This window comes from Sebastes fasciatus, chromosome 11 (genome assembly GCF_043250625.1).
Source record: "Sebastes fasciatus isolate fSebFas1 chromosome 11, fSebFas1.pri, whole genome shotgun sequence".
Classification (NCBI taxonomy): domain Eukaryota; kingdom Metazoa; phylum Chordata; class Actinopteri; order Perciformes; family Sebastidae; genus Sebastes; species Sebastes fasciatus.
In genome coordinates this window covers 20,889,318-20,916,290 of record NC_133805.1, presented here as the reverse complement: position 1 = coordinate 20,916,290, position 26,973 = coordinate 20,889,318, and the positions used below count along the sequence as shown (strand labels likewise).

Sequence of the window (26,973 nt, the reverse complement as noted above, 5' to 3'; positions counted from 1 at the left end):
AGACATTAGCCTGAAGCAATCCAGGGGTAAATAGTGTGCACAAAAGGATGTTGTGTGCACACTATCCACTGGCTTTCTAAAGAACCCTGGGGAAACGCTGTTTTCAATTTGGGATCTTAACTCAATCACATTTAGTACTTGTAGAAAATAGATTTTTGTTTCATCATGTTTCAAAAAAATGTCACTCTAATGGTGCACAGCACTAATGCCTGTTCCAATATAGACTTTAAAAGTTAAGTAAAAATGTTTCTGGATAAACAATATTTGTCTAAATCTCATCAGACTTATTACACATTTTTAATTTACATAAAAAATAGTTACTAATAATGGTCATATAATTCTTGAAAGAGTGCTGTGGACTTTCTCAAGGTCGATTCTGATAGACGGCTCCTCAGAAATATGTGATGCCCTCTCGTTCTGTCTGTGTCTGGTTGATAGAGATGCTGTTATGTTGTTGATACGCTGGATGCCTCTCCTACTCGTGGGGACAGAAGGGGGCAGTGTGAACACAACAACCTTAGGAAGACATAATTGACTGCAACGCCGTCCAGTCTGGTGCCTTAACATGGCCATAGCATTTCATCTCAAATTAACAATTATTATTATTCAGTCAAACTGGAACATTTGAAACTAAAAAAGTGTTCACATTTTTATGCAAAATTTGATTTCAGGGTTTTACCTAAGTGTTCTTCTGTAGCTTTGAACTTAAATATAATATTATACATACAGAACAGCCTGCTTAATGGCATTAATGAGGAATCTCATATTGACTACTCGTGCGGTGCCACTAGAGCTCCAAAAGCACCTTGAAGAGAAAAATGTTCAGTCCGTCTCATATTCCTTACTGACTTTATGGCAATATCTCAAATGAAAGTGCCTCCCCAACTCATTTATCTGATCTCTTTGCATCTAATCAATCCCCTAAATGAATGAAAGTGAGTCACAACTAGATGTCATCACATTTATCTGCAGGCGTGCCTCAAAGTGCACACACCTAAATGCTACTGCTCTAAAGAGGGTGCACTGTGGAAATACTGATGGGGCTACTTGACAGCTGAGATGTATTTTCTTCTATGTTTCAGTATGATGAGGATGGACTTTACAGCCTCACTGTGTTGTTGTATTCTGTGATACATCAAAGCTGCTTTAGAAGATTTGTAGTTTTGTATAAAGGCAGATTTCTGCAAGAGACATGTTGGCTAAAATCTGATTTACAGGCAGCATGATTCTCAATTTCAGCCTGGCGCCACCATGCAGACGATGGGCCCGTTTCGTTTGGATTCACACCAGCGATCACTTGTGATCGTTGACGTGAAGCCGAGTGAATCAGGGCAACGTTCTGTCTTCTCAGGCTAACCAGAAATTCTGTTTTTGAGATCTTTTTGAAATCAGGAAAAAAAAAATTGAAGGTGTCCACTCAAACCGAGTCCTGTCTTTGTTCATGAGGAAGTGGAGAGTTGAGCCATGGAGCTGATGGAGTCAAGGAAAGAATGTGAGTGTTGAGAGGTGTTACTGTGTCTAAAATATCAATGAGGGAGATGCTGCCAAGTTTTGGAGCACACAAGAGGGAATAGGTCTTCTGTTAACATCGAGTAGACTAGGCAGATCTACACATAGTAGCTCTCAATATCTTTTATCTTATGGAGAGTATTTTATTTTCACTAAATAATTTAAAACTTTGTCTACTGTTTATTCCCTTCAGTATTTATACAGCATAATATCAGGGAGTGTTTTCCTTTAAAGTTTAGGAAACTACAGCATCTGTCATTCAGTCATACTGTACAGCATAACAATACACTGTAACAGTGTGTTTGCTCAGGTGAATCTTTAATGTGGAACTCTGCAGAAAACATGCCAAACAAATTCATCAGTATAACAATACATGTTCCTTGTGTTGCCACACTCGTTTGATTCCAAAGATATTTATCTTAACAGGATAATAATTTGTGAAAGTCTCTGACATTTGTGGCTAGCTAGCATGATAATAAATCCGTGGCTTGGAACATTTTTTAGTTAATTAGAGTCAATCAATCCAAACTTTGCTCACTTACCGGTGTGAAACCGGAGTATAATGAGCAGAAATCAGCATGGTGATTGGAAAACACAAATTACAGCTGTTAAAGAGAAACTCATCCACTTTTCTTCTGTTGATGCCAATGCCTGCTGCGAGGATTTAAAATTAGCATGGCATTCCTTTAATGGATGTTAGGAGAATGTGCTCCTCTATAATTAAAAAGACCCTGTTAATATCCTCGCAGGCTAAAATAAGAGGGGTTCTTATGATTACATGACAACTCTTTAAAAGGGCATATCGGTCAGTTAACCCAAAAACATTGCATTTATTTAATTTTGTTTTATGATGACACTAATACTGTTTCTATTGCAAAAATATACACCTGAATAACCCGATACTGCTTACATACAGTTTATGCTATTTATGTGATATATTAGTAATGTTGTTTTTCTGTTAATATATATTATGAGCAACACTACATAATGGTGTGTGACCATACTGTAGCAGCGAGGTGGTCAGCACTGCTGCCTATTAATGAACTTCCCTGATATATATACGGGACAGTCTTTGCTGTTAAAGGCAGTGTATATATATATATATATATACATATATATCTATGATCAGGGCTACATGACATATCCCATGCACCTTACATTCATGGTGTAATGATGTGAGTAATAACCTGGTGATGTTAACAGCACCCTACAATAGGACCTTTATCTGATCTAGGCTCACAGACAGTAGTGCGACGTGACCCGGCTGCTAGCGGCCACCGTGTATGTGACCTCAGCGCTGGATGTAATTTCCTCTCAAGAGCTCCTGGAAAGGGAGAGCTTATGTTGTTGAGCTCGTGTCGTCGGGGCTGGTAACAGCAGCTTGCCATTGTATTAATTATTGTCAGGGAATCCAAGGGGTGTAGATAATACAGAATGCACTGGTTGGTCCCATTTGTTTCACTTGTCAGTGGAGTGAATAATTGGGAGTGCTGACCATATTAGACACAGAGAATTTCTAAACATACGACTCAAACAGTTGCAACACAAAAGTATGGCTTGGAAATGAAAAAGCTTAATGTCTGCGAATTTTCAAATCAGTATGGAATAATTTGCTGGCTTCCCGTTGCCAAAGGAATTTACTGAAGTTTAACTCCGACAACAGTAATTCACATTCACAGTGAATCACAATATTATGCTAAATGAGAGTTTAGCGTAATATAGAGTATATTTAGAGTCTATTGTATTTTACATTTTATTTTTTACAAAAAGATTATAAATAGTAGGGTTTCTTTTATCTTTTTGTTTTTCATACCTCTTTATACTTGTTCTCCACTATATTTCAGAGGGAAATATTGTACTTTTACTCCACTACTGTTATTTGACAGCCTACAAATGAAGAACACATGAAGAGCTTATAGAATATGATCCTTTGTTACTGATTGAACTATATCCAACATGATATACTAGTAGAGCCGAAATGATTAGTCGTTTAATCGATTAGTTGATTGACAGAAAATCAGACGGATTCAATCACATCCCTTAGAGATTTAAAGATGCCAAAAAAAAAGTCCCCTCCCCCATCTTTCCGCTTCAACAACATTATATTTAATTTGTTAAACAAAACTTTGCTGCATGTGATTCTCAGGTTAAGTGTCAGATATTTTGCACCCCAACTTGTTTCTTTAAAGGCTTGAGAACATTGATACAGTTTCAGTAGAAGGGGGCTGCTAATACAATGGGGCTCATCTTGCAATTCTCCCAAGGAATAACTATCAGTCCTGCAACAGCGGCTCCAGCGTCCCTAGGTGACCGCGCCACTGAGCCCGTGCTCGCTCCATCGCACCCCACTCCACGCCTGCTGCCACCCTGAAGGTAGATGCATCACGCTGGGGAAACTGCGCAACAGCATCCCCCTCTCTCCCACCAGCTCCCCCAAAAAACCTCCTCCACAGCACGGTGGCCTCCTGGCAGCCCTCACACATCTCCGGGTCGCCACTACAGCCCCGGTCCCCACAGTCCACACAATCCCTCAGGTGAGTCTCCACACCACAGCCATGTCTCCTCCCACCTGAACCGCACAACTGGTATCCTTTTGTCATTTGAGAAATGACACACACACACACACACACACACACACATGCTCCTGTGCTCACTCTGAAGGGGACACCGCCTGTTCCTTTCTGCTCACCTCCCGGCTGCCGGCTGACTCTCTGAGCCGTGTCTGTGGTGGCTACGCCATGTGTGGGGATCTAGGGGTTTAAAACAGCAGGCCTCCCATACTCCCTGAATGGCAAATAAAAAGTGCTTCCAATTTATTACACCGTGGACGTTTTATGAATCATCTCTTACTAACTTTGATCTGAGATGACAAGCACGCGCTAATCAGTCCTAGCATCAAAATACATGTAAAAATGTTTTTTTTTTAATCAAGTAAAAACATGACTGCATCTGTTCAAATTTCCAAATTCATCATGATAAACTAGTTAGAAATGTTGCACTTTAACTGACCTTTTCACTTTCTCCTCCTGACCTCTATAGATTAAACTAATGCTTCACATGAACTCATTTGTTCCTTTTGTGTCGAAGCTACTCTCGGGAGATGACAAACTGGTACAACTGCAGTTAAAGTTACAGTTTACTGGGTCTCTGAAACAGGGACTCTCAATCAAAACCCCTTAAAATACTTAAAATCCATATCTGAAACAGTCATATCACATTATAATATCATTTCATAAGGAGACAGATGTGGAATCAAAGTAACCCTGCTTATGTTTAGATGTACAGTTAAATGGAATTTAGGCTTGGAGTCTTTAATTTAAACGTAACTGCTTTATAATTCAGTATTTACTGTAACCTGCAGTTTGCATTAATTGTGTCTCACTACAGTCTATCTAAAGAGGCGCCTGCTACATTTTCCCCCTTTTGATTTTTTTTTTTTTTTTATCAGAAAACAACCTTTCACTAACACATAAATTACAACTTTCACTTTATAGGTTGCCATACCACACCACACTTAGTTAACAAAATATTTTACAAACAAGATGATATCACCCTCTCCATGATATTAATATGATATGTTCCCTGATCTGTAAACAGCTGGTTATCTTGCTTTTCCACGATAAGAGAAAGTGCTGAGGATTTACGCTCGGTGAGCACATTTGGGCTGAATCTTTCACACGTCACAAATTGCAGATGGGAAGCAGTGATCTTGAACAGCCGATCACATTTCCGTGACCATCTGACACCTTCCATTTAGGAAAATAATACTTTCTATCTTAGCATACCCCCTCTCTGTAGCAGCCAGCAAAAGGAATTATGCCTGGTAGACTTTTGCTATTCACAACTTTGGAGCTTCTCCTTTTTGTTTTTGTTTCATTGCACTGATTAGATTAAATGTTCGCTCTTTTAATCTGTTATTCAAGGCCACAAAAATGTCTATAATTTGTGTTGTTTAGGTTTATATTTATGTGTTATAAAGAGTGAGTGCTATAACGTAAGCATTACACAGAGAGTTGTGTAGTAAAATAAGGAGCTTATTTTACCATTTTACTGTATGAAGTAGCTGGGATCTTTCTGTACCTTTTTTAGCAGTTGTCTTTTTGAGTGAACTACAGTATATATATGCAACTGTTGTTATTTGCTCTATTATTATCCTCCCCTCTTGTGTATCCACAGTGTTGAGGACAAAAAGATGTAAAGTCTTTTTACCCATAGAGGTAGATATGGTATCTGAGTAATATGACAGATAAATATGAGTCGGGTTAACTGGTACAGAGAGTTGTAAATCACTGTGGTGTGATTCTTTGTCTCAAAGGGTTTAATTAGTCTAGAAATTCTTCTCTTATCTGATGACCCCCCCCCCCCCTCCCCACCCTCCCACCATCCTCGCCCCTCTCACCCCCTCCCTCTGCACACTGCAACAACTTACAACCATAAACGCCCTGCAATCTGAAGACCAGTGGCCTCAGGAGACTGAGTTGCTACAAAGAGCTGAAAGAGTTGGAAATGGTCATTTTATTGCGTTAGAATAGCTCGCTCGAGACTTGGGTAATGTAGTGCTAACTGAGCGCTGGTAAAGATAACAGTGTGCAACTCTGAAGTGAAATACAGTGAACTACTGTAAATGCTCTGCAGTGACAAGTGCTTTGAGAAAGGAGGCAATAATAGGCGTAAACAAAAAAAATACAAACTGCTTTCTTAGCGGTTACAAACCACTAATTAATATTATATTTTTCCTTCAGTGATGATTATTATTTGAGATGCAGCGCACAATCCAATCAGTCATCTCACAGCGTTCATTTGCTCAGTATAACTACAAGTGGGGGGACATGCAGGCTGCGTGCTTGTCAAACACTCCAAACATCAAACACTATCCTGGTTGCATCTATTCTAAATGCTACCTATATATGTGGCCTGTTATTGCTTTGACGGTAGCATGGTGTTGCTCTATTTCATAGTACATGAACAAACCCATTTATCCCTATCTGTCATTTCATAACTTGTGAGGGATCTGTCACTTCTGGTCCCACGGGAGTCCTGTATGTAAGTTTCTTTACTCTAATTGAGCTCTTTATTTAATTGACAGTTTATTCTGTCCTAATAAGTCATTTTTAAGAGTTTTTGAATGGATTTGCAAGGATGTTTTTTTGCTTATTTTTAGCCTGTGGTGTCGACCTATTAATGGTTAGGATTACCTGATAGGTCGTAGGAAGGATACAGTCTTAATTTAGATGATTAGATTAGATGTTTTTTTTCCTCACAAGTTTTAAAATATCAGTGCAGACCAGACTAAAAGTAGCTGGGGCTTTTAGATAGGGATGCACCGATACAACTTTTTCAGTCTTGAAACCGATAGCGATACCTGGGCTTTGGGTTTCGGCCGATACTGAGTACCGATCCGATACCAGTGTATAATTATTAAGCTTTATGCCTCACTGTGTGGACTGGGATCATTGTTTTATGTGTAAGGCAACATCAGGCTTGACTTAAACATGGCTTTCCTAACTTTTTAAAACAAAATGTAATGACTAAATAGATAGATAACTTAATGTAAATTTAGTGAATTGTTATTTATTTCCAGCAACTTGGCAAAACAAAACTTCAAAATTAACAGGAATTAAAATTCCGTATAGAATGTGTATAGTATTTAAACATATAAGTTAATTTAATAGATCGGCCTCATTGTCACCGATATCCGATCCAGATATGAGTCAGTAAAGGCTCGATATCCGACCCAGTATCGGTATCTGTGCATCCCTACTTTTAGCTTGTTGATTTTTATGAATTACACCATATGGTCAAGTGGACATTCACATAAACACAACAAGTCTTATTTTCATTTTGTGATTCATCGATCAACTTGCTTTAATAGATAAAGGTCAGTGTCGTAGGTGAAAGTATGTAGGTATATCTGAATATCCAACCAGGACTTTCACAAACAACACTGTGCACCGATGGATGCTGTATTAGGTTTCAACCCTTTGTTGTTTTCAGGCCTTTTGCAGCTCCACCTCAGGTTGTGAAACTGATCAGACAAGATAATAGTACACGAAAACACTGTATGTTTGTGTTCGACTTTTATATAATTTTACATCACTTTGTGTTGTGATGTGTTCATGGTGTTGGGCCTGGTGCTTTTGTCACATAGAAAATGTACAGTGTATATGCTTTTTAATTCAACATTGTGTGGGGGATTATAGTGCGTGTGGTATTTATGATGCAGATGCAAAAACTTGAGTTTGTGTAGAAGCACCTTCTTTTGAAGGACTAGCAGGAGCTAGAATGAGATGAGGGGTTATTTTGGCGATGGAGATTAAGGCAGGGGCTTTTTGTCATTTGTGCGAGACAAGCCATTCATCCATCCAGTTCACAGCCAAAAAAAGGCTGGTCCCAGAAATTAGCAGTTTCAGCTCAGCAGCAAAGTCGTCGGGCTGTGAAGGCAGAGAGAAATTGACTAATTAGCAATGCGCACTAAAACTTGACGGTTCTCTCTATAACAGCGAGGGAAAGACTCGGTTTTTCTCCCCCTTTCTCTTTTCTTTCTTCCATAGATGTTTGAAATCGCAGTCATTTACGCTCGACAGTTTTTACAATAGCCTTGAGCCATAATTTTGCGAGTCTCTCCAGCATCCATACCCCTGCATGGTCTCTCTCCACCGGCCATGCACGACCGTTTCTCTCCCCAACCGTGGATTTCCTATTACTCTCGTTACGACTCACTGAGCCCCAGGCCCAAGGATAATGATGTGTTGTTTCTTGGTAGCATAATTTGTCACACGTATATTTCTTCTTCTTCTTCTCTTGCAGAAAGCACAGCTCCCTCTCACACACACTCTCACACACTTCTTGTTTAATTCAGAAGAAACAAATGATCAACGTCAACAAAAAATAACCTGAAATAGTGACTTTAGGAGTTTGGAATCAATGGTTATTTGGAGACACCACCGACCGTAGACTTTAAAGGAAAAAGGACATTTTCTTTTAAAAAAAGAAGGAAGAACAAAGGGGAAAAAATCCAAGTATTGGGAACCTGAAGCTTACTTTCTTTTTTTTTTGTCAAGAGCTTGAAGTCAGGTAAGTTTGGCTCCTTCTCCAGGCGAGCTGCTCACATCATTTAGTTGTGACAGGCGCTTTTAGTGAATCTGGCGACAACGTTACAGCACGCTTTAGTGTCAAGTTTACACACATTACGCACATAGAAAATAGCTTTTTGGTAATGCCTGCGAAACAATAGAGATGCATATTACGTTTAACTTTACCGAAAGCTGCATTTCAGTGCATATTTTTCGATACTCACGTCCGCGTAACTCAGGTAGGCTAAAAGAAAAAGGAGAGAAACGCACCCGGGTAAACTGCTGCTGACGGCTCGGGAGACAAAACTAATTGCTTTTTGTATGACTCCGTAAATCTGTGCGATGTGTAATGTCCTCTCATTGTGGGGGGGTGTGTAGCAGCAAGATAGGAGAAGGGATAAGTGTTGGCTGAATGCTGCATGTTGTCCGTCCACCGTGTCTCTTTTTCATCCTGATCCGACAACTTCAGCCGCGTTATACCGACCGAGAGGAGGGAGAGAAAGCGCTGCAGCATCTCCTCCGTATCCTCCGTTTTGTTTTGACAGCGCCCTTCAAAACCCTCAGCCTCCATTTAAAAAACAGTTAACAATGAATAAGAGTGGCACGCTGTGGGAACTACTGCGGTTTTGTTTGTTGCTTTACGACCAGAGCATCAAAGTTGAAAGCGACCGTATTGGATGTAGATGGCATGGCATGGCATGGCGCGATGCTGCTTCTTCCTCCCAAGCTGGATGGATGGATGGGGCAGATCTGCTCAATAACTTAACACCAGAAATCGTTTTTTTCTGTTTCTAATAGTCGACTGATTGCTGATCTATAAGGCTGCTGTGTTGTTGTGCAAATAACATGACCCTGAGGTAAATGGCTTGCATGGTTTATTTGTTGCCTAGGTGGCGTTCACAGTCAGGAAGTCATGTCCAGATCGGGTGATAGAACATCCACCTTTGACCCAACACACAGTGACACCCTGCTGCACGGGCTCAACCTCTTGTGGAGGAAACAGCTTTTCTGTGATGTGACTCTCACCGCCCAGGGACAGCAGTTCCACTGCCACAAAGCCGTGCTGGCGTCCTGCTCCCAGTATTTCAGATCCCTCTTCTCTTCCCACAATGTGATCCACAATGAGGGGAGCAAAGGGGACCAGGGCAGCAGTGGGACCCCCTCTTCCTCCCCCGACGACAAGCTGGTGACCCCCAGCGCCAGGCCCATCAATAACCTGGTGCTCCAGGGCTGCTCCTCCATTGGACTACGATTAGTGCTGGAGTACCTGTACACTGCCAACGTGACTCTTTCCCTGGACACGGTGGAAGAGGTGCTGTCAGTCAGCAAGATCCTCAACATCCCCCAGATCACCAAGCTCAGCGTGCAGTTCCTCAACGACCAGATCTCGGTGCAGAACTACAAGCAGATCTGCAAGATTGCCGCGCTCCACGGACTAGATGAGACCAAGAAGCTGGCCAACAAGTACCTGGTGGAGGACGTGCTGCTGCTGAACTTTGAGGAGATGTGCGCCATGCTGGATGCTCTGCCACCCCCGGTGGAGTCAGAGCTGGCTCTCTTCCAGATGTCAGTCCTCTGGCTGGAGCATGACCGGGAGACTCGCATGCACTATGCGCCGGACCTCATGAAGAGGCTGCGCTTCGCCCTCATACCTGCTCCAGAGCTGGTGGAGAGGGTGCAGTCTGTTGACTTCATGAGGACTGACCCCGTGTGCCAGAAGCTACTCCTGGATGCCATGAACTACCACCTGATGCCCTTCAGGCAGCACTGCAGGCAGACCACGGCCAGCAGGTGAGGATGAGACAGACAAACAGAAACACACACACACACACATACATACACAAACACACAGCAATGAGCTACTTGAGAGTGGACGGCAGGCGATTAAATGCCTCCCACTTGTTAAATTTGAACAAATTGCCGACTCAAGTATTGCCCACTTGCTCAAGCACTGGTCGCGCCGCCTGTGTAGCCCAGACCGTGTAGGTGGCCAGTCAGAGACGTGAGGTCTGGGGCCCAGTTAATGAGGATTGTGGGGCTTTTCCTGCAAAAGACTGCCAGCTGTCAAGGGTCTTGATCTATTCCATGCCGCACTGTATCCATAATTACAAGGTTACCTTATGTTTTAGTGAAGAAAAAACAACTCGTTATTTCCTCACACATCTGTGTAATTGCTCTCTAATCAGTGTAGACAAGATGCAGCAAACTAGATAAAGGTTATGTGTTTCATGTGTGGCAACTCTCATGAATACAATTTGAAATGCTGTAATTTAATTGTTACCAGGATTACATGGTAATTATGTAACAATTCTGGCATGAGGACAAGAATACCGCAGCTATCAAGGATACGATAAACAAAAATGAAATACAGTCAGAGGGAATTCAATAGATTTGGTTATGTATTATTATTCAAACAAGGGACAATTTGACAATGCTCCCTATATTCAGTTTAGATAAACGTGTCTCACTCACAAAAATAGGCTAAGCTGCATGTCTTACTTCCATGTTTGTCCTGATCAGCACATTAAGGAGCTGGTAAGTAGACAGGCGTTGTCAGTAAGTTGATTGATTGATGGTGCTGTTGTCAGGTTTTGTTTACAGAGCTGACTGTACAGCCAAGGCTGAACATCTTTTGAGTAGTGATGGCATCAGTATTACAATTCTGCATTTTAATGAGCAGAAAAATTATAGAATCTCTAAACTTAAAAATCAAAATTTGCACAAAGAATCTCAAAATGAAATCATTTTATCTATTCCTACACTATTCCAATAACATATCTATTCCCACATATGGACCTGAATGAGCAAAGAATCAGGAATCCTCATAATTAGTTTCACATGCCACTGTTTCTCTCCTCTCAATTAATCACCATTATCTATGTCCAGGGGCTCATTTGCATATGAATAACCCCAAAACACTTCCGAGTGGGCCAGTAGCGGAGAGAATGTACCGAGACGACGGTGATTTTCCCAAGCATAAAAAAGTAAAATATGAAAAAAAGGTGAACGTGGCTGAATTTAAAGGCCAGCTGCTCTTAATCTTTTAACTACATATTGTGATTAATTGGTAGATTTGTGTTCAAATCCATTAGGAGCCAGATAACGGTCATTAATGTACAGTAAAGTGTGCGGCTTTTGGGTTATATATCATATACAAACAGCAGGAAATATCTCTAGACTGGCTCAGAGGCATCACATGAATCATCGCAGCCAATGAAATGGAGACATTGTATAGGCAGGTTTATGTACTCAATTGCGCTTTTAGCCTCCAGCATGGCACCCTGCAGGATCGTTTTCGCTTCACAGCTAATTGAAAAGATATCTTTAGCGTACAATAACCATTCAATAACACATCAAAAGGATGAGTACGCTGTTGAGCAATCTTTTGTTAATTATAATAATCGTGGCCACATATTGCCTGATTTATGTATTATTCAGTTCAGCACTTGTACCCAGACAAGGAGCAGTTATTAATCTAATGCATGTATTTTTTTTTCTTTAATTCATTCATTGATGATTTAATTCACACATTGAGCATTTTCAGAGTGAAAAATCTAAATACGCCGCGCAACTGCTGCTAATACAATCAACGTAATTATGTAAATTTAGAATTTAAAGGTTCAGGTTGAGCTTATTTTGGCCTTTTTGGATGTTTTATTTCAAGGCTTGATACCTGTTTTGTTCTCTGTTTCCTAACACTTGTCCACACACCCACACTTTTTGACATTACAGAATCCGTTCCAATAAGAGAATGCTGTTACTGGTGGGTGGTTTGCCTCCTGGACCTGATCGTCTCCCCAGCAATTTGGTCCAGTACTATGACGATGAGAAAAAGACATGGAAGATCCTAACAAGTGAGTAGCAAAAAAGGCTCTGCTGCTTTCTTTCTTTCTTTTTTTTTTTTTTACCTGAGGCATCTTGTGTTCGTGGCTTTTATGATGAGGAAAAAAAAAGTTGTTCCTATGGATGACTTTAACACAGGTTAATTTCCATGGAAAATGAGGGGAAGGAGTTCCCTAAATCCTTTAGGTAATAATGTATCACTATCACTTTTAATATAAGTTTTTAATCAGAGCGTGACTTCACAGCACTGTGGAGCTTCATGCCCGGTTTCCCTTGTTTTTGCTGAAATATGCTGGCAGGATGCATGATGAGATTTACTTGAATCTAATGATCTATTGTGGCAGAGAGAGAGAGAGAGGGGGCATTAATGAATGACATCTTTCCTCAATAGCTTTTAAATGTAGCTTGATTATTCACTCACATTGATCAATACATGAGACTGAATTACCCTATACATAACCAAAACACAGCCTGTTGACCTGGTGTCACTATTGATATTAGGTTTATATAAGGTGAGTTAAATACCAAAGAGATGGATAGGAGCAGCTGTAATGTTGATATAAACATTCAGAAGCAAATATGTAATTTCAATTGATTAAATAGCAAAAATAAAAGATATAAAGATCCTATAACCCATAGGAATTTATACCAGGGTACAGTTTATGATATTGATTTCATATTGAAAGCAAGTTGTCATCATTTCCCCAAAGAATCTATTCTAATGAAAAAAACGTAGTGTCTATAGAGAGCATGTTTGAAGCCTTCCTGCAGCACTCACCTCTGTAAAGTGTATATGCTCTTTTTCCTCTCTGTCTTCCCTGACCTTTTAAGGCTCACCACTATATTGTTGTCATATTGCAAAGGTCAAACAAGAGCTAATGGGAAACCATATTTGTCCTTTGCATCATCATTGCCAGACGTATTGAGTTTTTGTCCTTTTGTTTTGGTTGGAGCCGTACCTCAGCGGTGTCTCTTCATTCGTACATATTAGCCATGGCTCTGTTTCCTGTCAGCTCGGCACTGTGCAGTTTATGGTCTCACTTTATGGCACAGGGATCTGGTTTATTTCTCTTAAATTCAGAGAAAGTTTTGGGCATTGTTTCTTCCTCTGCTCGAACATTTCTTGGCACTAATTTGTTATTTTAGCTCAAATCTGTCAGGGTGCATTTTACTAAAGGAGCCATGCACACCCAACAGCCTGCAGCTCACTGGTGTTTATGTTGTCATTTCCTCATTTAACTCACACTCCTCCTGGGTATAGACTGCAACAAGCAAAAGGTCAGTAGGGATTTCCATCACTCAAAACTAAAAAGTTAACACTCAAATGGTCCGTGGCCAAGTGGAAGGACAAAACTGCAAAATCATCCCCTCAACACATCAGTGCCCGTCTGATGTAGCCTCCACACAATGGATGTGGAATAGAAGATTATTAACATTCAATCATAACTTTTCAATGAGGCGAAACCTGAGAGGGACAGCCTTTGATTAAGACATTCATCAACACAATTTGGGAAGAATCTGATCCCTCTCGTTTGTGTCAGAGATATATCTACTGCTCGGTGATTCCAGTGTAAAGTTTGCCATCTAGTGTACCCACAGCAGCGTGGACGAACACAAGACAAAGGCAGGCGCAGGCTCAGCCACAATGCTGGACTATTCTTCCTCTTCTTTTAAACCAACCTGATATTAAAACCTCCCACTTGAAAATGGACCTCATCTACGCAGCATGGCCTAGAACAAAGGAATTGAGCTCAGTGGGATGCAATTGTAATGGCGTTTAAAGGCACGTCAGAGCTCGAGCAGCAGTGGTGCATTAGCTGTGGAGTCATTCAAGCAGCCCAGACTGTGCCTCTATGCAGAGGTTTCTGACTCCCTCTAGTGAGCCCTAGAGCTCACTGTAGACCGGAGTGATGGCGTCCATCTCATATAGAGGACGTGCTCATCCTGCCCTCCTATGGCTGCTCACCCCTGGGGTTAGTGGAAGATTTAGGGGAGCGGGGACAGATAGGTAGATTAATTTCATACTCTTTCTCAGGTGATAATTCTCAGTAAAGTCTTACACATTACAGAAGGAAAAATAATCAATATGTTGATATTATTTTCACTATTACAGTGATCTCAATTATTCTAGCACTTATCCCAGTGTTCACCTGTATCTGAGGCACCTGTAGAGGCAGGCAAATGTACCAAATCCTCCCACAGCACTCCTCATACTGCAGCCTCTGACATACTGTAAAGCAATAATCTTCTCTTCACGTGGGTACAAGATGATTTTTAGTACGAGTACAAGTCGCTAGACATCAAATAAAAAGCCGCCCATCCATGTCCTATATACTGCTGACTGAATGATAATGTAAATAGCATGTAAGGGAATTTGGCAGTCATATGGCACTCGTCTTTGAGGTGCACTGGAGGCAGGCAACCTAATCCCCTCGTTTCGAGATAAAGCTGTGTTTAGTGTATGTAGTATTAGTTCCTATCTGAGACTTCCCCTCCCCGTAGAGGACCCCGCACATGTCAGCCAGCCAGAGTGAGATTGCAGGGAGAGGCCAATTGGAAAGAAATGAGATTCAAGGCTGTCTAATTTTGCGGCAACTGTGATCCATCAGGCAGTGGGGAGGTGACAGTGGAAATGACTGATGGAGACAGACAGGTGGGCTTTAACATTTCACTGATTTGTGCTCAAAAAGCACCGGGCCTGAGATTTATTGAGTGAACACGATCATGTTCATTATGACTGTCACCTAAGACCATTTCTCTACATCTCAATGGGGTCACTTCAGCAAAAGAAGATGGAGGAGTGGAGGGGAGCACAAAAACATACACAGGGGAAAATTCCTCCTTAAGGGGTCCTGCTGCAGCTGTGGGCTTGTAGCCCTTTATGCTAACTTGTATGAGTATGATACACTAAAGATCATATTTATTAGACGTACTCATTATATTACTAGATGGATAGCTGCTGTGGGATATTTTAATGCGAAATGAGGAGAAAAGGAAAACTATTGCACTGTGAGATTCAGTCCTTACAGTAGTTAGTAGGCAGGTGAGTTAAGACTCCTAAATATAAACTTGTTGACCTCATCAGACAGACAGACAGACAGACAGACAGACAGACAGACAGACAGATAGACAGACAGATAGACAGACAGATAGACAGACAGACAGATAGACAGACAGATAGACAGACAGACAGACAGACAGACAGACAGACAGACAGACAGACAGACAGACAGACAGACAGATAGACAGACAGATAGACAGACAGACAGATAGACAGACAGACAGACAGACAGACAGACAGACAGACAGATAGACAGACAGATAGACAGACAGACAGATAGACAGACAGATAGACAGACAGACAGATAGACAGACAGATAGACAGACAGACAGACAGACAGACAGACAGACAGCCCCCACCCACCCTGCAAAATAAACTAACGGACAAAAAACACAGGCTTCATGTTAAATTGCAAAATAATTACTTACTACAAATTAGTATTATTAGGTGTTCAAAAGATCACCCAACTTCACTGAGGTACTATTTAGAGTATTTAAACTTCTATTCCACTATAATTTAGATGGAAATATTGTACTTTTTACACCAGTACATTTGTTTGACAGCTATAGTTATGAGTTACTTTGCAGATTAAGATCTTATATATGAAACATGTGATCAGTTAATAAAATATGATGTATTGTTATAGATTAAATTGTCCAAGAGTATATTAAGTAGTTAAATATGATATCAAAGTGCTGCTTACACAGTAATGCATCAGCATTTATGATATGTGATAATATAACACTAACAGGAGGTATTCTGCTCCATAATGAGCACTTACTTTTAAATTGTAATATTTCTATGTTTACTTAAAGGAACAGTGTGTAACAATTAGGGGGATCTATAGGTAGAAATGGAATATAATAATACGTTTGTTTTCTTAAGTGTATAATATAATATAATATAATATGATATAATATGATATGATATGATATGATATGATATAATATAAGACAGACAGGCAGACAGATAGATATCATCGTAAAAAAATCAGTAGACCGTTGTCTCTGCCTCATACTTTCATTTGTTCCAGTTTAAGAGTCAACTGGGCTCGATTCCCCACAAAAAATCATTTCCTGTAGATGGATGAATGGAAGGTTGCAAAACAAAAGCAATGAGGAGGGGAAATAAATCCTATAACGTTGACTCACTCTGAGGATTGTGAAAGAGACGTCTGCCTGTGTCGCTGTAACAAGCACGTTGGCCTGATGTGATGAGTACACTACAGATTAAATCCATCTTGACCTTTAACATGTACCACGAGCGCTCCCTTTCAAACAATAGGACACTCAGCATGACGAAATAAAAATAGTCACTGCCAGTACAAATATTTCTTATTAGAAAGTTTAGATAGATGTTCTGTTAATAAGAACCTCTTTTCGGAGTGACTGACATTTATTGTCCAGCCCAGTAGAACTACAGTGTATCAGGGATCGACAGTCAGGTTCACCCAGAGTCTTTTAAGCTTTGTTCAATGTTTAGTTTTTTGAGTATTATTAAAATTCATTAAGAATAGAATTGATTTATTAAACACGTTTTAGGATTATGTTTGCTGGCAGATGTAGTTTTTTAGTACTTTAAGTAGGGCTGCAACTAAGGATTATTTTTCATGGTCGATTAATCTGTTGATTATCCCGTTAGTTGTTTGGTCAATAAAATATCAGTAAATGGTGAAAAGTGTCGATCAGTGTTTCCCAAAGCCCAAGATGAAATCCTCAAATGTCTTGTTTTATCAACAACTCAAAGATATTCAGTTTACTGTCATAGAGGAGTAAAGAAAACAGAAAATATTCACATTTAAGAAGCTGAAATCCGAGAATTTTGACTTTTTTTTCTTTAACAAATTACTCAAATCAATTAATCGATTATCAATATAGTTGCCGATTAATTTAATAGTTGAAAACTAATTGATTCATCAATTAATTGTTGCAGCGCTAACTAACTAAACACCAACTTATGGTAAAAAAAACCTCAAGTACACTATTGTACGTGTGTTTTGTGTTGCACTACGAGACTTGAGATGTAATTGTTACCCACATACGATAAGCAGTGGCGTTATATACTGTATTTATGGCTGAATGAAAGAACTGTTGATTTCTTTGTTGTTGCCAAAGAAAGCTTTTTTTTTCATCAGCATGCTATTTCTTTTAAACCACCATTATTGTGTTTGTGAGAGGCAAATCTGCAATGGCCAAATAGGCTAAAGCTGTGGAATTAAAAACTCTGTTCATTAGGTACCTGTTTCATTTGAATCAAGTATTATTTATCTGGTATTAGACTTTATTTCAACACAAGGGTTAGGATAAGTGTTGTCCATAGTGAGGCCTATTCTTAATTTTGGGGCATTGATTATCATTTGATGATACAATGTCGTGTTTATTGGGGTTTACAAAAGCCTTCTATTTATAATGTTATTTACAGTACATTTATGTGAAATCATATAAAAGGTTTGATGCAAACTTTACTGACCATCATTGACACGTTTCAGTGATTGACACCTTTTGATTTCTGTGTCTCGTCTAGTAATGCCTTACAACAGCGCCCATCACTGCGTGGTGGAGGTGGAGAACTTCCTGCTGCTGCTGGGCGGAGAGGACCAGTGGAACCCCAACGGTACAGTAACACCACGGACTGAACGTCTAGCTCTCCAGTGATTTCACACAGCAAATTTGTCTGTGTTTACATAATTTAGAGGGTGCTTCGAACCGGAGTTTTTGCAACCCCTCCGAGTTAATGTCACACTTTCAGATAGTTTCAAACACTCATCCTAGAGCCAGTTCAGCTTTGAGTGGACAAACAACACTCCATTCAACACTTGTCCATAATTGGCATAGAAAAATAACTGTTATGAACAGTGAAATATTTGTGGTGTAGAAGTGTTAAGAGTGCTTTTAGTGAAACAGGGGTAACACTGCCATAGAACGAAACAAAGACTGTAAATGATCAAAAAATCTGATACTGTCCTTTTGTTCCTATTCCACCCAGTATCATAACAATACAGTGCTGCACATAGTGAAATCAGTTGTGTTTATTTAGCTGAGAGTGAAAATCAACACAATACACATCATTAGAGATAATTTAAGATATTTTGAACAGATTATCCTCCAAAACCAGATCACTCTATGATGTGAAAAACAAGACTTCAGTCAGCGCTTGTTAACTCTAATGGTGGTGAAAAGCAGCACCTATTAGCACCGAAAATCACTATGTGTGGGTGGTGATTTTCAGATATTAAATGACGACCTCATTGGTGCTGTGTATAGAAAATAATTTGGCAAAGAGTTAACCAATCAGAACTGAGCTCAGCCATCATCTGCCTAAACTGTACCGTGCCATAAAGATTCACTCAACTAAGTCGTTTCAATAATCAGCGTCATTGATCTTGATTTCTATCTGTTTTGCAGGAAAGCACAGCACTCATTTTGTCAGCCGCTATGATCCCAGATTCAACAGTTGGATACAGTTGCCTCCTATGCAGGAGAGGTAAGTCCATTTGTGGTTGAATACAGACTTGTTTTCCAAAGGAGAATATGAGTAAGAGACCGTAGGGTTTTCAGGGGTCTTGGAAGAAATGCACAAACATTGTTTACTTCTAATTGGTCACACATAAAGAAAAAAACTATTTTTATTATTAGATGTGTAGAATATATGAAGTCATGTTAAATTAAATGTCTTGTGCAAAAGTAAGTATTATCCTTGCATAAAAAGAAGTACTCACAGCTGGTCATCATGTAACTAGCACAGTTAAAGCTGTGAGAAATCCTACAATACATGTTGTCATTGCTGGTTTAATGATGTTGTCTGTTGTCTGACACTTCTTTCCTCAGGAGAGCTAGTTTCTTTGCCTGCCGCATGGATAAGCACCTGTACGTGATTGGTGGTAGGAACGAGAGCGGCTACCTCTCCAGCGTTGAGTCCTACAACCTGGAGACTAACGAGTGGAACTACTTGTCGTCTCTGCCGCAGCCTCTGGCCGCCCATGCAGGCTCAGTGCACAACGGCAAGATCTACATATCAGGTCAGGAGATGCCCGGCCACACTTGTTATCACAAAATATACATATATATACATAAGCATAATACATATACATAAAGTGTACCTTTTTTTAAAAGGTACCTAAAACACAAATACATCCTCTAAAACTTTATTATATGATAAGTATTGGGTACAGCAACTAACAATTTGAATCAGTAATCTTTATTATCACAGCTGGAAAATGTGTTGCAGTCATATTGAAACAACAGTGACCACAGACAACAACTATAAGCACATACACAGTACAGAAAGCCGACTAAGTACCAACGCCGCCGCTAGGCACTCACACATCACGCACTGTGCGTAGGGCACCAAATGCTGGAGGGAGCACAAACAGCCTGGCCATAACACTGCCGTTTACCACTGAGGTGTCGCGCACCTCGCGGTAACGACAGCTCAACTTTGGAGTGATATTTAGCCCCAGTAAGCTAGCATTAAATGTTTGGTATCAACAAATTCATCACAATCTCAAGATTCATATGATACTATGTTCACTATGTCCACTATTTTAAAAACTGAAACCCGCAAAAGCCTTCAAATGACAGTAATGTTAATGTTCAGTCAGATGAGCCACCATCATTTTCAGAGGGTTAAAAGTAGGCCAAGTAAACCAATAACTGAGGAGGAGAATAAGACCAATTTTAAGATCATGGTGATCAATGAGACAGGCAGAGTCTAATTATAATATAAACTATGGTTCTATTTATCACTTTTGGATGGTTAAATTATGTTAGAAATAGGCTTACCAGTAGGCTGCAGTTTAATTTTTTGCCCTATTCAAACAAGACAATTTCATTTAAAAGATACAGTATATATCAGCTTACCTTGTTTTTTTCAATCGTGTTGTTTTTTTAAATTTTTTTATAAAAACAAGATTTGATCTTGAAAAAATCTTATTAAAAAAAGGAGTCTTGAAAAAAAGTGTGTGTCTCACAATCAAGGTCAATATGGTAGCTTTATTATAAACAGGTTAAGAGGCTATGTAAATCCTGTATGCACAAAAATAACACAGTTTAAGAACCCGGCAGGGTTTGAGTGCGAGCACACAAAAGGTAGGGGGCACCAGCTAAAATCTTGCCTATGGCACCAAATGGGTCAAGGCCGGCTCTGCTAAGTTCATTTACTCAAGTACAAACTTGAGGTAGTTTAAGTTTCCATTTTCTGCCACTTTAAAAGTCTATTCCACTACAGTTTAGAGAGAAATATTTTACGTTTTACACCAGTACATTTTTTTGACAGCTACAGTTCCAAGTTACTTTGCAGATTAAGATTTTATATATGAAGGATGTGATTAGTTTATAAAATATAATGCATTGTTATAGATTGAATTACCCAAGAATAAATTAAGTAGTTAAATTAGCCTTCACCATGACCCGGTACAACAATAAAGTGCTGCTTACACAGTAATGCATCAGCATTTATAATTAATTAACTTAATGTGTGATAATATAACACTAACAGGAGTCATTCTGCTCCATAATGAGCAATCACTTTTAAATTGTGATATTTCTACATTTACTTAAAGGAACAGTGTGTTACATTCAGGGGGATCTATTAGCAGAAAATGGAAAATAATATTAATAAGTATGTTTTAAATAGTGTATAACCACCTGAAAATAAGAATCGTTGTGTTTTCTTTATCTGAGAATGAGCCGTTTATATCTGCAAACAGAGCGTGTCCTCCTCATGGAGTCCACCATGTTGCACCGCCATGTTTCTATAGTAGCCCAGAACGGGCAAACCAAACACTTGCTCTACATAGGGCCACTCACGTTTTTGCGTCGGCCACTCTAGTTCTCCTACATGACGCTTGGCACACGGGTGAAGTTTCAGTTGGTTGCAATCTGAAACCTCACCACTAGATGCCGCTAAATCCTTCACACTGCACCTTTTAAGTAAAGGGTCTGAACACAACACAAATTACACAAATCCAAAACACATTAAAAATAATAAATAACAAAACATGAAGAGCGATGAGCAAAACTGTAAAAGTAGCCACTGCAAAGATAAAAGTGCAAAATAAGCACAAGTGACATCTTATCTTAAATGTTAACGTAGACAAAATATCACATGCTGCTTTGAAACCCTGAACTCTCCAAGATCAGACGGATCTACATCCTTCAAAAAAGTACAGGAAGTTACTTCGCCCCAGGACGTAATCATATCAACTGTCCTCAAAGTCCGTACTGAACTGGGAAAAAGGGCGTTCAAGTATGCTGCTCCCTCCTCTTGGAATCAGTTACAAAATTACCTGAATCTTCGAGAGCTGGTCTGACTGAATGTCTTTAAAGTGCTTCTAAAAGACTTGGAAACAAGCACATCTGGATAGATGTTTTAAATGCTGATGAATGTTTTTTCGATACATTACAATTCTGTAATTTGCTCTTTGCTCTTTGCTCTTTATGTCTGCAACCGTGTAACTGTGCTGCTGCCTATCTTGGCCAGGACATTCTTGAAAAGGAGTCTTTACTCCAGGTTAAATAAAGGTTAAGAAAACAATAACAAAAATGTTACAACAATATTGTGTAAAAAGGAACTCCAACGATTAAGCATTGCACTCGTACAACATTGTCAGACTCACAATGGACAGTTTAAAAAACAAAAACATGATCAAAATCGATGCAGCAGAACCTGAGAGACCGTCTTTTTTTATTGCACACATTCTTCTTCTTTTTCAAAACCTGGCACCTACATTACCCACAATGCAACTTGATCGATTCTGGTTTACTCTTTTGATTTGATTTGTCACCAGGCAAGTTTTCTTGCAAAGTACTCACAGATTAAAGGTGCCATGAAACGACGCAATACAATTGTTTTAAAATGAAGTCAATATACCTTCAACATAAATTCTAATACTTCTACTTCTTCTGAAATCTATAAGGATATCTGTTCCTTCAGTGACATTTAAATCAAATACTCATCACACCAACGCAGAATGACATAAACCAAAATCCTCCTCTTCCAAAAGCCGACTATGGCTGAATCATCAGTGAATTTTATGGCTATTGTACTGTATTATGCACCTCGGCAGTTATTAAAATATAAAACTAAAAGACAGGAATAAAGGCACCGCCTAACCTTGAGTGTTTGAATAGAGGCGGCTGGAGAAGTCGGAGACGCCATTAACATTGACGCACTGCGATCTATTAGTTAAAAGAAAAAGTAGCAAAGATCAAGATTCTCTGCAAGCACATGTAAAGAAAGAAATCTATAATTATTAATCATAGCTTGAGTGATTTATACATTAAAGATCATATTACAATATATTTCAACCCTGGTAATTATTAAGTTCAGCAATAAATCAGTTCATCTTTAAATAAGGACTATCATTGATCAGCATTGCCCTACAGAGTGTGTTACATGACCAGCCATTGAGTCTTCCTACAGTATGATCTTGAACACAGTATTAAAGGCATAGCTCTATGTTTACCTCTTGCAGGAGGCGTGCACAATGGAGAGTATGTGTCCTGGCTCTACTGTTATGACCCCATAATGGATGTGTGGGCGAGGAAACAGGATATGAACACAAAGCGCGCCATTCATGCCCTGGCTGGAATGAACGACCGCCTATATGCTATTGGTGGAAACCATTTGAAAGGTAAGCACTCGAGCGTTTTAGGAAATTAACAGAAAAGAGGTCAAGATCTTTTTTCAAAAGAGAACAGTGAAAGAGATGCTGCTATTATGAGCAGGCGACGATGACCTTTATTACACTGTGCGACCCGAAAAATGAAAAAGAAACTGAACACTGACGACTGAATTACCGTTATGTGTTGTTCATTTGTATTTGATCACCAAAACTGAATGCTGGCATCTGAATGGGAATTATGAAAAGCTGGAACTTGGACGTGTTTCTTTTGATACAGTATACAATACAGTTTTTAGCTAATTTAAAAGACTGTTAAATGTCCAATGTGTAACATTTTGGGGGAAATGAAATATAATATTCATAACTATATTTTCATTAGTGTATAATCAAGTGAAACTAAGAATCACTGTGTTTTTGTTAGCTTAGTATGAGCCCTTCATATCTACATAGGGAGCGGGTCTTCTTCAAAGAGTCCGCTGTGTTGCTCCATGTTCTACAGTAGCACAGAACGGACAAAACTGTATCCACATTCAGAAGGCTTCTGATTAGTTACTGCATGTGTGTATCTGTGCATGTCTTTGTCTGTGGTTTGTTTTGGATGTGTGTTGATGTGTGTTCTTTACTGTTGATGTGTGTTCTTACTGTCTTTACTGGGCGTTTGTACATCCATTTTAACGTAAAGCATATTTTGAGTTTACTTGTCATATATAATAAAAGGCCTTGCCTTCAGATTTTGGCAACGTTCAGGTACTGGGGAAATACAGACGCTTGTAGATTTAATCAAACAGGCTTCAGAGGCCCTGAGAGAAATGAGGAAAGAATAACAAAGATTATTCAGACTGATCCAGATGTCAATGTTTCATGTGTTATTTTCTCCTCTATTTACCTGCATATATAGTGGCTATCATGTTGCCATCAGTATATTGACTGAGCAACAAGTTTAACGTCAAATCAAAGTGGGAAAATAGTGAAAAAAAACAAAAAACATCCTTAGGTTTATTAAGAGTTTATTAAGTGTGTGGGTGTGGTTTGGTCAGATTTTATTTACAGTGGCCTAGCAAGATAAAAAAACCCACCTCTGTCTTTAGATTTTGATTCAAATGTTGACGTCACTTCTTTTCTTGCCCACTTAAAAACCAGTAAGAAGAGCACAGGGAAACAGCACTCATAGAAATAACCAAAACAGTTCAAACTTTGGCGGAAAATGTTGTATTTATGTTTTTATATTTAGGAACTCATTGCTCAGAGTAAGAGGCCGATTGCAAAGCTGTGTTTTCAGAGCCTTAAAAGTCGAACAAGCAGCTTATTACTGTAACCTGAACCTACAATATTACCTGCATGCGATACACTGAAGTGCTCTTATCATTTTAAGATCTCTTTGTCTTCCTCTCTCACATAGGTTTCTCCCATTTAGACGTAATGTTGGTGGAGTGTTATGACCCCAAAGCTGACCAGTGGAACATCCTGCAGACTCCCATCCTGGAGGGTCGCAGCGGCCCGGGCTGTGCTGTGTTGGATGAGAGCATCTTCCTCATGGGGGGCTACAGCTGGAGCATGGTATATACTTACACATCTGATTATTTTAGATTAAAGGATGACGCTGGCAAAAGTCTATATTTTATAAACAACCAACCAACCAACCAACGGCGCCATCCAAATTAATGGCGCTATTGCGGAAGTGTAGCACCCACCCTCCGATTCCCCTTCAGGTTAACAATGTTAGCTCTGTCAGCAGTGTTTCTGTTGTTTTCATTGTTAGCAACGTTAGCCGCGAGCTGCCGGCTCAGCCTTCAAACATCTGGGCACTGTAGTTTTTAGCAAACGTTACTCAAACAGGAATAAATAGTGGATTTGTAGGGGACTATTTTCAACTACGGATTAATACACATTTCGCTAACAAGTATTTCCAGTAGTAGGATGGACTGACTCAAAATAAACTACAGTGTGTGTTCATGGCAATGAAGGAATGTGTCAGCCAGTGTTTAATAAGTGTTTGGACAGCAGGACAACAGTGTTGTGTTGCACAGAGCAATAAGCTATATCTGGCTTTGGCTATAGACACTATTTGTTAGTAGGATCGGTTCATTGTTGGTCTTTTCATGGAATTTGTTGACAAAAGAAAAACAGAGAAAATCACCAGACTTCATTTATTGTTTTTGACTACATGCATTTATATACAATTTTCAAACTCCACAGTTAGAAATCCAAACAGCGCTAAGAGGAACAAATAAGGACTTGATTTTCTTTTTTCCTCAGGGGGCCTATAAGTCTTCTACCATCTGCTACAGCCCAGAGAAAGGAACATGGACTGAGTTGGAGGGAGAGGTGGCGGAGCCCTTAGCGGGCCCGGCCTGTTCCACCGTCATACTGCCTGCCTGCCTTCCCTTTAACAAATGACAACTAATCCAACCAAAGGCCAGAAAGGGTGCGGCGCGGCAGAGTGAATGGGGGGAGGACCATCAATAAGCAAAACAGTCGTCAACAATTTTGTGACAAACCCTCCGGTCAGACGACGGGGGTGTGTATAAATTATTTTTTTACAGGTTTGACCAGAGCACTTTCGTTATTCCCTACTGAAGGTTTGAAAAAAAAAAAAAAAGAATTGTGTATCTCATGTATTTAAACTCATCTGTGTTCTGAGAAATGGTCGGTTTCATATTTGATTTGATTTAAACTGATAGTAAGTGTTTTTGGCTTCTCTTCTATAGCACGCATAGTGTTAAACTGAATTATAGCTTTCAAATCCATTGTATCTTGTATTCAGTAGAGGCATAATTCCATCAAAATGCAGTGTTGTTTCATGGACTGACACTGGGAGAAAGGGTGTCGCGGGGTTAAGTTAAACTAGGGCTGCGTGAGTTACATTAACCGTGATGATCAAAGTGTATAAATATTCTTCATCACTGGCGTTATAACTCATTTCTCTCTGGCTGGATTGTGCACTTATCCCGCTGTTGGATCATTATGCAACTGTTTCGTTGTCTTTCTCTAAAAATGAACTTATTTACGTGTCTAAAATGGGGACATTTCCAGAAACTTTTCCTACTGTAAGTGCTGTCATTATTTAACTGACAAAAAAACATTGTAACTAGACCTGCAAGCAGGCATACCGGGTCCAACACAACCAGGAGGACATTGTAAAAAAGACACATTTACACAATGATCTTTATGAGGATGTGTCCATGTCACTCAGCTCTAATTTATAACTAGTTATCTTTACACCCAAACTGAAGTTTCTGTATAACTTGACAGAAAAAAAATCTTGCCAAATATTTGTGGCAACTATTCTTCATGCTGCAAGCAAAACAATTGAAGGTTTACCATTGACTCTTAATATTCATATGACGCACTAATGTTCATATTATTATACAATGACGGTACAATCAAATTGTAATTGCTAGCCCATGTATCTATGGGTAGCATTTTTGAGTAAACGGAGAGGACATTGGTTTGTTCTCCTTTACAAGTTAATGCTAACAGGCCTGTTTCTGAGGCCATGTAGCATTTAATCTTTAATGTATGAAAAACAAACAACTGGTCCTTAATGCACTAATTACGAACTTTGAATTCAGCAAACAAAAGTTCACTAAAATGTAAATTAATTAATGTGCTGTGTTTTAAAAAAAAAAAGCATCAAATGAATCTAAGTCCAGTCTAGTCTACGTTATTAGGTTCAAAAGGTTGACTCTAAATATCGATGCAGTACCTGTTGAACTCTGTAAAGATTTGTTGATTTCATTCTTGTACATAATCGCTTGCAGTGAAACATTTTTGTGCACTCAACCTTGGATTTATTCTCAAATCCTGTTATGTCCTTTGCATTTTAGAATATGAAAATAAATTGACTCTTGATGATTAAAACA

The 26,973-nt window shown here is 39.4% G+C and overlaps 1 protein-coding gene across 5 annotated transcripts; it reads left to right on the top strand.

The window, feature by feature from the left end:
- Nucleotides 1-88: 88 nt before the first annotated feature.
- Nucleotides 89-26,973, top strand: klhl14 (kelch-like family member 14). 5 transcript variants are annotated; one of them, XM_074651504.1, is made up of 10 exons: nucleotides 89-1,492; nucleotides 3,798-4,043; nucleotides 9,473-10,373; nucleotides 12,315-12,436; nucleotides 18,010-18,099; nucleotides 18,891-18,969; nucleotides 19,314-19,504; nucleotides 22,961-23,119; nucleotides 24,510-24,667; nucleotides 25,367-26,973. In XM_074651504.1, exons 2-10 carry the CDS (start codon nucleotides 3,887-3,889, stop codon nucleotides 25,505-25,507), a joined length of 1,998 nt encoding a protein of 665 aa, XP_074507605.1. In that variant the 5' UTR covers nucleotides 89-1,492; nucleotides 3,798-3,886; the 3' UTR covers nucleotides 25,508-26,973. The 5 variants fall into 5 exon arrangements, with proteins under 5 accessions (XP_074507605.1, XP_074507604.1, XP_074507608.1 ...); XM_074651503.1 differs by having other exon boundaries at nucleotides 3,774-4,043; XM_074651507.1 differs by lacking the exon at nucleotides 89-1,492 and adding an exon at nucleotides 8,317-8,583 and having other exon boundaries at nucleotides 3,916-4,043.